The 16,277-nt window shown below is 40.8% G+C and overlaps 1 protein-coding gene and 1 non-coding gene across 2 annotated transcripts in view; one reads left to right on the top strand and one right to left on the bottom strand.

Annotated features, from left to right (window-relative positions):
- The window catches only part of LOC147948257 (meiosis-specific protein ASY2-like), a 3,125-nt gene extending 417 nt beyond the window's left edge, over positions 1–2,708 (top strand). Inside the window, exons 2-5 of the mRNA XM_087465971.1 lie at positions 393–1,134; positions 1,214–1,661; positions 1,737–1,917; positions 1,995–2,708. Coding sequence (XP_087322097.1) covers positions 393–1,134; positions 1,214–1,661; positions 1,737–1,917; positions 1,995–2,708 — 2,085 coding nt within the window. The remainder of the gene's footprint in view (positions 1–392; positions 1,135–1,213; positions 1,662–1,736; positions 1,918–1,994) is intronic.
- Positions 2,709–5,809: 3,101 nt separating this feature from the next.
- Positions 5,810–5,916, bottom strand: LOC147948256 (small nucleolar RNA R71). The gene has a single exon (XR_015586117.1). It is a non-coding gene; the product is annotated as a small nucleolar RNA R71 (small nucleolar RNA).
- Between the last annotated feature and the right edge of the window lie 10,361 nt (positions 5,917–16,277).

Below are 16,277 nucleotides of genomic sequence, written 5' to 3'. Positions count from 1 at the left end.
TGAACTAAGGAAAAGAATATATCCTATCTAAACCATAAAGAATTTTGATTTTCTAACCTGGATTTCCGGTATTATCTCGCTGTAAACTGTCTTGATGACACGTGTCATTCGCGTCATATCTGCTAGGTTGGAATCCGAAGAGTCGCGTAGGTCATGATTGCTTTCATAGGGTTGCCGCCCACTTGACTCTATAAATACGCCTCTGCTCTCGTCATTTCTCATTTTCTGCCAACAGCGAGAGGTAATCTGCTCCGAACTCTCTCCTCTTTATTTATTTATTTTAGTTTTCTTCCGCACTCTCCGATCATCTGTTATGGCGAGCACTTCGCAAACCACTTCCCCGCGAGAAAGCGAATGCGATCAACTAATTTGGTGCAATTCCAAACGTAAAGCTCCCGCATCAGGAGATATCACACAGATCGGACTCCGAAGCCCAACTTCCTCTGGTCCGCTGTTCGGCTGGAGCTTCTTCTTCTCAAACTCAACCTATAGATCGAGAATCAGATCGTCATGAAGGCGAGGACACCGAACTGCCTAACACCGATCTAAGCTCAGAAGAAGATCGGTTCATTCCCGTTGGGATCTCGGTCGATGATATCTTGCCCTTGTTGGATCACGAAGGGCAGATTGGAGGAAAGAAAACTTCGAGTTTGATCAAATCTGTCAACAGTATGTTGAACTCATGTGGTCTGGATAACAGCGGTGTTACGATTATAATCCCACGGGACGACCAGCGACCCTCGAACCCTCCGGCAGGGTACATTTGCCTATACGAAGGTTACTTCTCTAAATGCCGCCTCTGGTTTCCGATTCCTGCTTTGTTGTCGAGGTACGCCCAGAGGCGTAGGGTGCCGATCTGCCAGTTCGCCCCGGGTAGTGTTTGTAATTTCGTCGCCGCCCTTACTATAGCGGCCGAAGTAGGAGTTCAATGCTTTGAACAGTTGTCAGATTTCAAAATATCGAAAAGCAAAGAGAACTGGGAAGTGAATATGAGGCCAAAACATAACTTTCTCCCTGGCAGGAAGGTCAGCAAATTCAAAAAATGGGCCGACTGCTATTTTTTCGTTCGCGTCGACCAATACTCGTTCGAGGACCCGCTAGGCTTCCATCGGAGAGTGTGGAATGAAAATCCTGGTAGACTTTAATTTTCCCGCTCGTTTTGATTGATAGCGGCATTTCTGACTAATTTTAACTTTCTGTTTCTTGCTTTCAGATCGTCCCCTCTTTGCGACTCGTCTAGCTCGCGGCTATCAATCTGCCAGAGACGCATTATTTTCTGGGACTTCGCGACGGTGGGAGCTTATTACTCGTAGGAGAGTCAAAAAAGTAATGGGAAAGCCAGGACAAAGTTTCGCGAGTTCGCTAGGACAAGCGTCTGTTGGAGCATGTGTTATTGATGCTAGCTCCCTTCAAATTGTGCATCCGGACTCTCAGGCTTTTGTCCGAACTGACACCGACCCTGTTGAGGGTAATGAAGAAAACATCGACATAGTTGGTGTTGAGGACGTCGTTGAAAACGACAGTCCTGCTCCTACCCTTGAAGCAGCTGACCCTCCAGCCACCGAAGAGAACATCCTTCCGCCCGAAGCTGGGGAAAGAAGGAAAAAGAAAAAGAAGCAAAGCAAAGGGAAGCAGATCGGAGACGAGTCAGTTTTGGAGCCGTAATCCGTAGTTAATCGCAAGCGTTCGGCAGAAGAGGCTGGATTAGAATCAGCTGATCGATTTCGTCTGAAAAGAGGAAATGATAAAACCAACTGTTTCGCTTTTGACTACTTCGGCGATTATCCCTTGGTGACAAATCGTGCGGCTTCTGGCGAACTCTTCCGGAATCTGAAGACTTCCAATCGAATCCACCCGGAAGCAGATAAACTGAAGTTCTACCCGGCTTTCCTCGATGTTGCCGAATCCCATTTTATGGTTCTTATCCCTATATTATTTTTGAAGATGCTGACATTTCATATGGGCGACCTAACATGCTTTCTTCAAATTTGCAGACTGCTGCCAAGATCAACACGTTGACCCAACTGTATGACAGGCAAGTCAATTCTCACGCGAATTCTGGATTCGAGTTAGAGAAACTGAAAGAATGCACGGAACAGATCAGAGCGGCCAGCCTAGGGAAAGACGCCTGGATCAAAGAACTCGAAGCCACTCTTGCCGAAAGGGACGGGATAATCTCTAAATCCGAACTGAGAATTGGCGAACTAGATTCGCGTATAGTCACTCTTGAAGAGGAGAACGCCAAACTGCGCCAAGAATGCGAAGGGCTGAAAACCAAACTGGCTTCCGAAGTGAAAAGAGTTCACCGGGATCGGCTTGAAAAAGTGGAGCAAACACCAAAGAAAGCACAGACCCGACTGGATAAAGTCAGGGCTTATCTGGTCGAACAAGACAAAGTTCGCCCCCTGGAGGATCTGTTGAACCAAGCTACTGGAGTGCAGGAAACGGTGCAATATCTTATTGGAAAGGGGGCCGTTATTCCTGATGAGCAAATCGCGGAGATCGATAAAAACAAGGCCAAGGCCGAGGAAGCTATCAATGGGATGGTTGTCCTCGTACTGGGTGAAAATGACCTCGTCATGTCCCCGGATCACCTCGGCTATGGACTTCTCCACCCCAGGACCATGGCTCCGGATTCCGTTCGTCATCCGCATGGCTCCAATGCTGAGATCTTCCAGGCCAATCTGACCGGTGCCTCGGATGTTTGATTTTTCATTTTTTTTTTTAGAAGCTAGAACTCTTTTGAGTATGGGTTCAAATACCCTTGTAAAACATTGCCGACTAGGTTGGCCCAATTTCTCTTTTGGTTTGACCAATTCTGGGGTCTTACCTTTACTTATCGAAAGTTTTCCTTTTCGTGAGAAAAAGAAATTTATAATTCCAAGGGGATTAAATTTTTCCATTTTCATGAAATTAGGAAAGATTCCCCTCTTCATATTCATATAAATCAACTGGCATTATCTTTGAATCAACCATCTTGAGATAAACTTTTTAACCGAGACAATGCCTAGCTCCATTAGCAGCGTAGAATCCCTCCTAACCGGGAACGATGTCCTGATGTTCTCAAATGCCGAAGCCATCAAAAGAGGGATGGCCTACTATCCGAACATTCAGGCTCCTTGGATGTTAATGTTCCGTGTCAAACCAGAAGAAAGGCGTGACTTGGAAGAATTTTTCCACGACATGGAGGACCGCCACATGGAGTATCGCGACCTGCTTGCCGCATCGGAGCAGGTGCAACGTGAACTGCTACTCAAACTCGAACTGCTTGAATCTCATCCAAAGGATTGGATCGAGAATGGGTTTGATAGAATAGCAGCTTTGCCGCCATGTCTGGTCGTGTACTGCAACGAGTGCCGAAGGGAAGCGGATCAGAAACCAACTCAAACGGATCCTGCCCTGATTGGTGACTTCGTTCCAGGCAACGTTAAGCCGTTTTACATTAACAGGCGTGCTAATGAAGCTGACTATCTTTTTATTTTTGTTCTTCCTTTTTAGTGAGACATCAATCCATGCCTGCTCCGAATTAATCCGTTATCGATTTCGCTTGTGCAGATTGAGGCCGCGCATCAAGAACTAAGTCAAGATCTTCAGTACTTTCATATGAAGAGAGGTAGGATTGACCGCCAGCTGAGGACTTGATAACACTCTAATTTACATGTTTTTAGCATCCTTTTTTGTCCATATTTTGCATTGTTCATACCTCTAAATTAGCATTTTTAGACCATTTACTGTAGGAATCAAGTTTTAGAGCATTTATGGTGTTGCATTTCTGCATTTGCATATATTGGATGAAAACAGGTGCTAAAGAGCCAAAAATGGGGAAAAACAAGGACAACTCGAGCATGTACCCGAAGGAGCCATCGAGCTACAAGAACAAGTCCGAACCCCAACACGATCGAAGAGGATCCAAGAGCGCGAAGAGCAACCCGAAGATCCACCCGAGGAGTTACCCAACTCAAGCCTCGTGTACCCCATCGAGTAGACCATCGGGCAGGTATGGGAAGCTAGGTCAAATGGGTTTCCATATATAAACCCCCTCTTTCCCTAGCTCGCAAACAAGCACGCCGCAGACCCTCAAACCAGAGAGCGAGAGCTTCTGTGAGAGAACTGAGCGACTCAACATTTTTTCTTGCTTTTGTACTTTTAATTTGTAGTTTTTCATAGGTCTTTTATCCCTACTCTTTTCTACTCTACTCTATCCTTTTAATAATGTCATTTTCGTTTATTTCTATGGCTTTATCATTCGTTTCTATGTCCGAGTAGTGTAGCAAAGTTTTTAGGGATGGGATAGATGATTAGGTGTTCTTGATCGGTTAGGATGCTTTAGTTGATTGTTATGATAGATAAATTTCCTTCTAGGTTGATGTTCTTAATGCGGTCAACAGACTGACAGGTTGAGATTAGATCTAGGGCGTTTACAATGCTACAGGCTGAAAGAAGTAGATAAAATGCTTGATTAGGTCAATGCTAGAGGTATACTTAACTTTGAGTGACAAAATCAGATAAGTCTAAGTATACTGACAAAAATGAATTGTTCTTAATGCCTGCTTGTTCATATTGCTAGTGCGACAGTGTGGTAGTATGTTCAAGGTTGATTGTTACTAGTGCAACAGTGTGGTGACAAGATTTTAGAGGTTCATTGTCTAGGAAATAATTGCTTGAGGCATGTAAGGCATCTGTATTGGTCTAGAACACTTAGGATTCGATTACCCCCATCCTTAGGAACTTTCGTATTTCATTTCTTGCATTTTCCTTACTTACTCGACCACTTACCCGATCAGGTACACGATAACCTGCATCGAGTAATACCTCGAGCTGTACATAGTTCACTTGCATACTCGATCACCCCACTCGATCATGTACTCGATCATGTAGTTTACTTGTCTATATTCTTTTACTCTGTTTATATTAGGACTGTTAGAACCAAACCCCCTATTGCTTGGCTTGACTTGTTTGATTCTGATTGCATCCTATCTGCTAGCAATACACAACCATTTGGATTGATAACCCTTTGTACTACAACTGCATAGGGAATTGATACCCTTGGTGAAAACTAGTCTATCAATTTGGCGCCGTTGCCATTTGGTTGTCTTATTTTGCTACATTTAGGATTTCAGGACTTGCTAGATCAAGTTCGTTTGTTTATATTTGTTTCGGATACTGACTTGTTTGCTTTCGCCTTTGTTTGTTTTGAATCTCAGGTACAACCCGAGCACCCACCCGACCCGTCACTCGATCACCTGGATCGAGTTGATCCTCGAGTACACACTCGGATACTTGCCTGTGCATGCAAACACGATCCAGAGGTAGCTAGAACCTGAGTCCTTTCATCGACAACATCGACAGACCTCAGCTACTCAGACAACAACAAGTTCAACCGGAACTAGCAACCATTGAGGAGACGATGAATAATCAGAACGGTCCACCAGCTCCTCAAGCAAGGACCAACATAGGAGCATGAGATGCTCCGACTACTCACACTCAGAGGAATGGCATTGTGCCACCAGCTGTGCAGAACAACAATTATGAGATCAAGAGTAGTCTCATCCAGATGATACAGAGATACAAGTTTCATGGACTGCCAATGGAGGACCCATTGGATCATCTGGATGAATTTGATAGGCTCTGTAGCCTAACTAAGATAAATGGAGTCAGTGAAGATGGATTCAAGCTCAGGCTTTTCCCATTCTTTTTGGGAGATAAAGCACACATATGGGAGAAATCGCTCCCTAAGGAGTCCATCACCACTTGGGAAGCGTGCAAGAAGGCATTCCTCGCCAAATTCTTCTCAAACTCCAGAACCGCAAGGCTGCGAAATGAAATTTCCAGCTTTGTACAGAAGAACAACGAAACGTTCAATGAAGCTTGGGAACGTTTCAAGGGGTACAAAACTCGATGTCCACATCACAGATTCAGTAATGCTTCATTGCTGAGCACACTATACCGAGGAGTGGTCCCCAAGATACGGATGTTGCTGGACACCGCAAGCAATGGTAACTTCCTCAACAAGGATGTTGATGAAGGTTGGGACCTAGTTGAGAACTTGGCTCAATCTGATGGCAACTACAATGAGGAATATGATCGCTCTGTGCGATCTACAGGAGAGGAAGATGCCAAGTACAAGAGGGACATGAAAGCCCTCAATGATAAGCTCGATCAGCTCCTCAACCAGCAGAAGCATGTACATGCTATATCAGAGGAAGAGCAGTTTCAACTACAAGATGGGGAGACTATGCAGCTAGAGGATGTTAACTACATTAACAACCAAGGAAGTTACAACAGAGGGTACAACAACTTCAAGCCGAATCCGAATCTGTCTTATCGGAACCCGAATGTTGCGAATCCTCAAGATCAAACCTACCCATCTGCAGTTCAAGGGAACCAGACCCAAGCAAGGCTATGCACCTAAACAACAATACCAAGGGACCTACAACCAACCACCAGGGTTCCAACAACACCAAGGTCCACCGAACCAGTCACAAGAAGCCGAGTTACGTGGTCTTATTCAGCAAATGATTTAGCAACAGGCTACAGCTTCTATGGACATCGCGAAACGATTCGCCGAAATGAGCAACAAGATCGAATCAGGATACAATGACCTCAATGCCAAGTACGAATCACTCAACACAAAGGTTCGATACTTGGAAGGCCACCACAACAACCAACCCGCACCAAAGATCAATCAACTGCCGGGTAAAGCTGTTCAAAACCCCAAGGATTATGCGACTACTCAAGCCATTTTCCTGGATGATGATTATGAGGACAACCTCACTGGGGACAATGATGGTCAAAATGGGGAGGATGTGGATGACTCAATGAAGAATGAGGCCAAATACTATTTATCCGAGTATGAACCCGAGCCTTCACCGAAGAGACTGATCGAGTTGATGATCGAGCACTGGTTCGAGAATCACAAACTGACGAACAACCCAAAGTATAACCCGATGACATACACGATAGTGATGCAATCCCAGAAATATCCATAACTCATCAAGAATTGGTTCAAGGAAAATCAGGATCAAATTATGAAGAAGTTTCTAGAAGACAATCATTTTATGGCTACATCAAGAAAGTGTCTAGATACAAAGAACCAATCTCCATCAATGATGATTGATAAAATCTCTCAAATTTATTCTTGATTTATTTCTGTAATTAATTTGATTTATTTTGTATTTATGTTATTGATTTGTAAATTGAGCCTATATAAGCTCATGTTTCCCTTCCTTGTAAATATATAGAATATTTTTGGAAAAATAAAAGAGAGAGTTTTCTCACTTTGAAGCTTAGGCTATTGTTTTACTTTTCTTTTCTATTGTGTGTGATTCCTTTAGAAAACAAGTTGAATCTTTATCTTTGTGTGTGATTCACTTAGATATTGATTTGTGTTCTTATCACAAAGTCATTCCGCAACTTTGTGTGGCGAACTTCGATCCATCATTCATCTCCATCCTATCCGAGTTAGTTAGAGAGGTCCTTTAGACCAGCTATCGACTCACCCCTATTTTGGCTCACATCATTTTGGTATCAGAGCTAAAAGCTCCTATCTCTTATTGTTTCATTTTAGCTTTATTTGCAAAAAAAAAATTAAAAAAAAAAATAAAAAATTTGTTTTTATTTGCTGCATTTCGTTTAATTTGGAAAAAAAAAGAAAAAAAATCATTTTTGTTTTATTTAAATCGTTTAAAAATTAGTACAAAAAAAGTTTGTTTTTATTTGCTGAATTTCAGTTTTATTTGAAAAAAAGAAAAAAAAATATTTTTTATTTTATTTTATTCGTATAAAAAATACAAAATAATCTTTTTTTGATTTGTTGAATTTCAGTTTTATTTGAAAAAGAAAACAAAAATTTGCTTTCTATTAATTTTATTCTATTTTTCAATATAAAAAAAACAAAAAAAAAATGCAAATTTTGGTTTTAGTTTTGAGGACAAAACCTTTTCAAGAAGGAGAGAGTGATGCAATCCTAGAAATATCCATAACTCATCAAAAATTGGTTCAAGGAAAATCAGGATCAAATTATGAAGAAGTTTCTAGAAGACAATAATTTTATGGCTACATCAGAAAGTGTCTAGATACAAAGAACCAATCTCCATCAATGATGATTGATAAAATCTCTCAAATTTATTCTTGATTTATTTATGTAATTAATTTGATTTATTTTGTATTTATGTTATTAATTTGTAAATTGAGCCTATATAAGCTCATGTTTCCCTTTATTGTAAATATATAGAATATTTTTGGAAAAATAAAAGAGAGAGTTTTCTCACTTTGAAGCTTAGGCTTTTGTTTTACTTGTCTTTTCTATTGTGTGTGATTCCTTTAGAAAACAAGTTGAATCTTTATCTTTGTGTGTGATTCACTTAGATATTGATTTGTGTTCTTATCACAAAGTCATTCCGCAACTTTGTGTGGCGAACTTCGATCCATCATTCATCTCCATCCTATCCGAGTTAGTTAGAGAGGTCCTTTAGACCAGCTATCGACTCACCCCTATTTTGGCTCGTATCAGATAGTGTTGATCGGATGATGCATCGAGTAGATGTAGAGAAAGGAGATCAGCCTCAACCACCTGCTCTGATAGGAGGGGAATTGGAGGAAAGGTTCAATGCTGCACTTGACATCCAGTTGGAGGCGCTTGTAGAGCGAATGGCTAAGCAAAAAGCTCCACCACTTAAGCTTTTGCCCCCACATGAGCCTCAGCAGGAAGCTGCAAAGGAAGCAGCTAGATTAGAGGATGGGGTTAAGGAGGTTGTCAAGGAGATTGGATTTGAAATTCTGAGAAGTGGAATTTGTTTGGATCCCAAGGTAAGAATTGAGGAAAAACTTGAAGATCCTGTGATGCAATCCTAGAAATATCCATAACTCATCAAGAATTGGTTCAAGGAAAATCAGGATCAAATTATGAAGAAGTTTCTAGAAGACAATCATTTTATGGCTACATCAAGAAAGTGTCTAGATACAAAAAACCAATCTCCATCGATGATGATTGATAAAATCTCTCAAATTTATTCTTGATTTATTTATTTAATTAATTTGATTTATTTTGTATTTATGTTATTAATTTGTAAATTGAGCCTATATAAACTCATGTTTCCCTTTATTGTAAATATATAGAATATTTTTGGAAAAATAAAAGAGAGAGTTTTTTCACTTTGAAGCTTAGGCTTTTGTTTTACTTGTCTTTTCTATTGTGTGTGATTCCTTTAGAAAACAAGTTGAATCTTTATCTTTGTGTGTGATTCACTTAGATATTGATTTGTGTTCTTATCACAAAGTCATTCTGCAACTTTGTGTGGCGAACTTCCATCCATCATTCATCTCCATCCTATCCGAGTTAGTTAGAGAGGTCCTTTAGACCAGCTATCGACTCACCCCTATTTTGGCTCGTATCATTTTGGTATCAGAGCTAAAAGCTCCTATCTCTTATTGTTTCATTTTAGCTTTATTTGAAAGAAAAACATTAAAAAAATAAAACAAAAAAATTCGTTTTGATTTGCTGCATTTCATTTAATTTGAAAAAAAAATCATTTTTGTTTTATTTAAATCGCTTTTTAAAAAATAGTACAAAAAAAAGTTCATTTTTATTTGCTGAATTTCAGTTTTATTTATAAGAAAAAAGAAAAAAAAAGTTTTTTATTTTTATTTAATTCATATAAAAAAAAACAAAAAAACTTTGTTTTGATTTGTTGAATTTCAGTTTTATTTTAAAAAGAAAAAAAAAATTGCTTTCTTTTAATTTCATTCTATTTTTCAATATTAAAAAAAAAAACAAAAAAAAATGCAAACTTTGGTTTTAGTTTTGAGGACAAAACCTTTTCAAGAAGGAGAGAGTGATGCAATCCTAGAAATATCCATAACTCATCAAGAATTGGTTCAAGGAAAATCAGGATCAAATTATGAAGAAGTTTCTAGAAGACAATCATTTTATGGCTACATCAAGAAAGTGTCTAGATACAAAGAACCAATCTCCATCAATGATGATTGATAAAATCTCTCAAATTTATTCTTGATTTATTTCTGTAATTAATTTGATTTATTTTGTATTTATGTTATTGATTTGTAAATTGAGCCTATATAAGCTCATGTTTCCCTTCCTTGTAAATATATAGAATATTTTTGGAAAAATAAAAGAGAGAGTTTTCTCACTTTGAAGCTTAGGCTTTTGTTTTACTTGTCTTTTCTATTGTGTGTGATTCCTTTAGAAAACAAGTTGAATCTTTATCTTTGTGTGTGATTCACTTAGATATTGATTTGTGTTCTTATCACAAAGTCATTCCGCAACTTTGTGTGGCGAACTTCGATCCATCATTCATCTCCATCCTATCCGAGTTAGTTAGAGAGGTCCTTTGGACCAGCTATCGACTCACCCCTATTTTGGCTCACATCATCCTGGCTCTTTCACATTGCCGTGTTCAATAGGATTTTGGATTTTCAAGAGCTGTTTGTGTGATCTTGGAGCTTCGGTCAGCATCATGCCGCTTTCAGTTGCTAACAAGCTGGGATTCACCGACTTCAAACCAAGTAAGCAGTATCTGGTTCTAGCAGATAGAACGGTAAGGCATCAAATAGGCATTTTGGAAAATCTGCCCCTAAGGATTGGGAGACTGGAAGTGCCTATCGACTTCATGATCCTGGATATGGATAAGGAACCGGATGATCCACTGATTCTAGGAAGACCATTCTTGGCAACAGTTGGTGCGGTGATCGAAGTGAAACGAGGCAAGATCAGGATAGAACATGGTGAACACCTCAAGATGGAGTTTGAGGTGAAGAAAGGGGTTAAGAGGCCAACCATAGATGGTCAAGCTTTTTCCACCAGGACCAAACAAAGAAAAATGCTACATCTTGAAGAGGTCAACACCACATTTGGAAGAGGGAATTGGTAAACCTGAGGGTCAACCCGACGCCGTACTCGACGCGCTTGATCGTGTCCCTGCTCGAGTAGCGAGTGGAATCCGAATTCCGCAAGGAAGCCCACTATCGGTGAAGCCCACCAACCGAAACCCTAGCCTATTTAAGGAGGTCGAACCCTTCTCCCTCTTCATCACAGATAAGTCTCCCTCATTCTCTTAAGCTTTTCAATTCCCATAAGTTTCTATTCTTCTCTCTCGATTCTAAGCTCATTCGATTTTCTTTGGAGACTAACCCTATTAATCCCAAGACTAGCTTTTCTTTTTCTTCTCAAGGAATCAACATGGAGCCAACCGCTAGAACCTACCAAAGGAAGGGAAGAAGATCCACCTCCGCCGCTGCTACAACCGGAGGAGACGCCGCCGAAGTTCAACAACCCCAAGGAAGAGAAAACGTTCCACATTCCCGACCGTTAGGTGGACGTTTAGCCTCCCCAATCCGATGCACAACTTGATCCACCACCTGACCAGATGCTCGAGTAACCGATCGAGTAAGCCCCCGAGTTTGCTCACCGAGTCCAATGGTGAGTGCTGTCCACCGTTCTCCTCGATGTAGGGACCTGTCTACATCCGAAAAGACGCTTACCGACCCTATGGAGGTCGATTCTGATGCTGGAGGAGAAGAACAAGGTGAGATCCAAACCTCTCGATCAAGGAGTAGAGCCGCAATAGCAAGGGGGAAGAGACCGGCTTCGGAGAAGGCTGAGAAGGTGGTTGAGAGAGCACTGGTGGAAGAAGATCAACACGCTGAGGAGGAGGAAAGAGAAAGAGAAGAGGATCATAGAGAGAGGACCCGCCAAGCCTCGCGGAGGCTAAAGCAAAAGGAAGTCGACACTCCGGCGAGATTGTTCAAAGTCTTCCGGAAGATGAGCTTCGTTGGTACCTGATACCCTCACCATGAGACAATGAAGCAATTGGGCATCGCTAGAGATGTTGAATTTTTGTTCGATATGTGCCACCAGGGCAATATGATGCGATCCCATCTGGAAGCTTATGAAAAGGAGATAGTCCCCTTCCTTTCAACCCTAAAGCTGCACTATTTCAAGCACCACCCGACCCTACTACCCGATGGGGGGATCGGGTTCATCATCTTCTCCGTTTGTAACACGGAATACCGGCTGACTTTCAAGGAGATGGAGACGCTGTATGGCTTCAAAGCTGGTACTGGGGAAGGTATGGAGGTCAGAAAGGAAGAGATGAGGTCCCTATGGCTGACAATAGGAGACAAGCACCCCTACAAGTCCACGAGCTCCAAATCTGCTCAAATAAGGAGCCCTGTTTTGAGGTATTTTCACAAGTCCCTCGCATGCACTCTTTTTGCTAGAAAAGAGACTAGAAATGTGAACGACCATGAGCTTCAGTGATTGGATGTTGCATTGTGTGGAGTTTTGGATAGTGCTAGGGATGGAACACCGCTAGTAGGAGACATAGCTGATACTAGTATGTTGTTCGTGCTACTCGATCAATTCCTGTACTTGAAATCTTGGGCTGTGAAAAGGAGAAAAGGAGGTGGAGAGATCTCTATTGGGGGACTAGTTACACCAATATTAGTGGCATGCGATGTGCCCTTAAAGGGAATTGTCCATGAACCATAGTGGCTGGATACGGACTACCTTGTGCTGGCAAGATTCTTGGCCTATGAAAGGCCTAATGACATGACATTGTTCAAGTTTGTCCATCCAACCGCCGGATCTGCTCAAACGGTTTTACCCAATGTCGCATACACCAAGGTTTGGTTAGGACACAACATTGACTTCGCACCGCTGTTGGAAGAGCTGTACAACCCGGAGGAGGAGTCCGAGGCTGAGAAGAGAGAAGAAACCGGGCAGAGACAAGGAGATAGCTCGAAGGAGTTCGATTTTGAGGAGTATACATGCTCTCAAAAGTAACCGGTTGGAGTGAGGGAAGCTCACAAAAGGATCGGGTGGTTGAAAAAGATGAACAAGTTCTTGGTGAAGAAGGTGAAGGATCTTGCCGGTTTAGTGAAGGTAATGGGAGGTCAGATCAAGGAGTTGCAAGACAAGGCAAGCTGTGCCTCAGCTCCTACCTCGGCACAAGCACCTACATGAATGGGGAGAAGCGGACCACTAGGAGGAACTCGAGGACTGCCACCTCCTGTACCTCAAAGAACATCATCATACGAGCCCCAAGCTGAGGAGGACATCACCCGACCAGAAGCATTGAGGAAAAGCCACTCTGACGCTTTCCCGACAACCAATCCGATGGGGTACACGATGCACTATCCGATGCACCCATCGAGCATCCAATCGGGTGATTATGCTGGACTTTTTCCTCCACCATTCCAGATGCCATTCACGATGCCGTACACGATGCACCCTGCGAGTGGATACACCTGTGATCATTCTGGGCCTCTTCCGCCATTTTCGTCCTACTACCCGATGAGCTACGCGATCCCACCCTCGATCAACACCTCGGATGCTGGTCCGAGTAAGTCGTCCGTGCACATTACTGAGCTCTCTGACGAGCAAACACCGGCACCTGCTGAAGCCGGAGACGACCCTGGCTATACGTTGGCAAGCATGGAGGCTGCTGCAACCTCCTTTTTCACCAACCCATGAGTTACCACATTAATCCAAACTTTGTAAATAACATTGCATTTAGTTTAATTCATTTTGTGTGATTTTTAGATTCTTTTCCAACTTTTATTTATACAGGGACTGTGTAATTTAAGTTTGGGGGAGGGTCCTAGAATGTATTTAACATTGTGTTTTATTTTCTTATTTTTATTATTTCAAATTTTTGCATGCTAGTTTTATTCATTTGAGTTTGCATCTATGTGCATTAAAAAAACCCAAAAAAATTTGAAAAATTTCGAAAAAAAAAAATAAAAAAAAATAGAAGAGTGTTCATGTAGTTGCATTTGCATATTAGGATTGAGTCTAGTTTGTTTCATATAGGATTGTTGCATATGCATCTTAGGGGACAATGATTAAAACCACCTTGTTTAAAAATCAAACCTTAGGATTGAAGCTATAACCCTTAGTCACAGTTCATTGTTGCTAGATCAATCTTTGGAAAAAAATGAAAAATCTTTGCTTAGACCCTTGGTGTCGATTGAATGCTTCCTCCACTTGCTTGAACATTAGAACATCTCTATATTATTGGATTTAATTTGAACTTTAATTGTCTTGCTTATTGAACTTGAATACTTGCTCATGGTAACTCTAAACTCGGGTTAGCACTCCTCATTTTACCAATCTTTTTGTTTAACCCGATTCATTTGTCCTACCCATGAACCCAAACCTTTCTTTCAAACCTCGATGTGAATTGTTGAGTGAGGCCTTTTTCATTGTGCTATAGATTGTGAAACCTTGAGAGTATTGAGAACGACAAAGAACTGCCTCTTGATTTAGCTAAGTTAGATTTGAACTAGCTAATAGATTCGGTTTTGAAGGATAGGTGGTTAAAAATGTTTATTTGGGGATGGGTTGTGGTATATATAAAAAAAAAGAGAAAAGTCCCTAAGGTTAGAATTAATTAGCTCTAAGTCTCTAAGTAAAAAAAAAAAAAAAAAAAATTCTTGCTATAGTCTCCTAGAAAGAAAGAAAAAGAATATATGTATATTAGGAGTTTAGCAAAGAAAGAAAAAATAAAAAAAAAATGAGATTAAGAGCTAGAATTTTATAAGTCCTAAAAGTCTAAACCTTAGGGAGTAAAAAAAAAGAAGAAAAAAAAGGAGTTAAAATCAAAGGTGTGGGTAGTTAAATTCTAGGAGGTTTAAATAAAATAAAAATATATATTATGAATGTATGAGAAAAGGGTAGATCATCAAGAGTTAAGCTTTGTATGCCCAAATTGTTCTCAGTCTTAGATAGTTTTCACGACTATCTAGCATTCCACTTTTTGAGAGAAACCACCTAAAGAATTTGCTTGAAACCACCTTATCAAAAAGCCTTACCCTTGAAACCGATTGAGCTTGATTCACCTTCCATTTGCAAGAATTCGCCAAACACTTAATTGAATGTGAAAGAGATGTTCCTTATCTTTAGTTGGAGGTTGAGCTAGATCGATGCATGGCAATAAGCATAGAAAAATATTTGTAAATATGTTGATTGATCTTAGCACCATTAAACTATCTTTAAGGACTATAGCTTGCATCCTTCGGTTAGCATCTTAAGGTTATGAGTCCCCACTTTCAAACCGTACCTTCTTACTTACTTGCTAGAGGACTAGCAAGATTTAAGTTTGGGGGTCTGATAACACTCTAATTTACATGTTTTTAGCATCCTTTTTTTGTCTATATTTTGCATATTTCATACCTCTAACTTAGCATTTTTAGACCATTTACTGTAGGAATCAAGTTTTAGAGCATTTAGGGTGTTGCATTTCTACATTTTGCATATATTGGATGCAAACAGGTGCTAAAGAGCCAAAAATGGAGAAAAACAAGGACAACTCGAGCATGTACCCGAAGGAGCCATCGAGCTACAAGAACAAGTCCAAACCCCAACACGATCGAAGAGGATCCAAGAGCGCGAAGAGCAACCCGAAGATCCACCCGAGGAGTTACCCGAATCAAGCCTCGTGTACCCCATCGAGTAGACCATCGGGCAGGTCTGGGAAGCTAGGTCAAATGGGTTTCCATATATAAACCCCCTCTTTCCCTAGCTCGCAAACAAGCACGCCGCAGACCCTCAAACTAGAGAGCGAGAGCTTCTGTGAGAGAACTGAGCGACTCAACATTTTTTTCTTGTTTTTGTACTTTTAATTTGTAGTTTTTCATAGATCTTTTATCCCTACTCTTTTCTACTCTACTCTATCTTTTTAATAATGTCATTTTCGTTTATTTCTATGGCTTTATCATTCGTTTCTATGTCGAGTAGTGTAGCAAAGTTTCTAGGGATGTGATAGATGATTAGGTGTTCTTGATCGGTTAGGATGCTTTAGTTGATTGTTATGATAGATAAATTTCCTTCTAGGTTGTTGTTCTTAATGCGGTCAACGGACCGACAGGTTGAGATTAGATCTAGGATGTTTACAATGCTACAGGCCGAAAGAAGTAGATAAAATGCTTGATTAGGTCAATGATAGAGGTATACTTAACTTTGAGTGACAAAATCAGATAAGTCTAAGTATACTGACAAAAATGAATTGTTCTTAATGCCTGCTTGTTCATATTGCTAGTGCGACAGTGTGGTAGTATGTTCAAGGTTGATTGTTACTAGTGCGACAGTGTGGTGACAAGGTTTTAGAGGTTCATTGTCTAGGAAATAATTGCTTGAGGCATGTAAGGCATCCGTATTGGTCTAGAACACTTATGATTCGATTACCCCCATCCTTAGGATTTTTCGTATTTAATTTCTTGCATTTTCCTTACTTACTCGACCACTTACCCGATCAGGT

This window comes from Camelina sativa, chromosome 2 (assembly GCF_030686135.1).
Source record: "Camelina sativa cultivar CO46 ecotype springtype chromosome 2, ASM3068613v1".
Classification (NCBI taxonomy): domain Eukaryota; kingdom Viridiplantae; phylum Streptophyta; class Magnoliopsida; order Brassicales; family Brassicaceae; genus Camelina; species Camelina sativa.
This window is presented reverse-complemented; position numbering and strand designations above follow the sequence as displayed.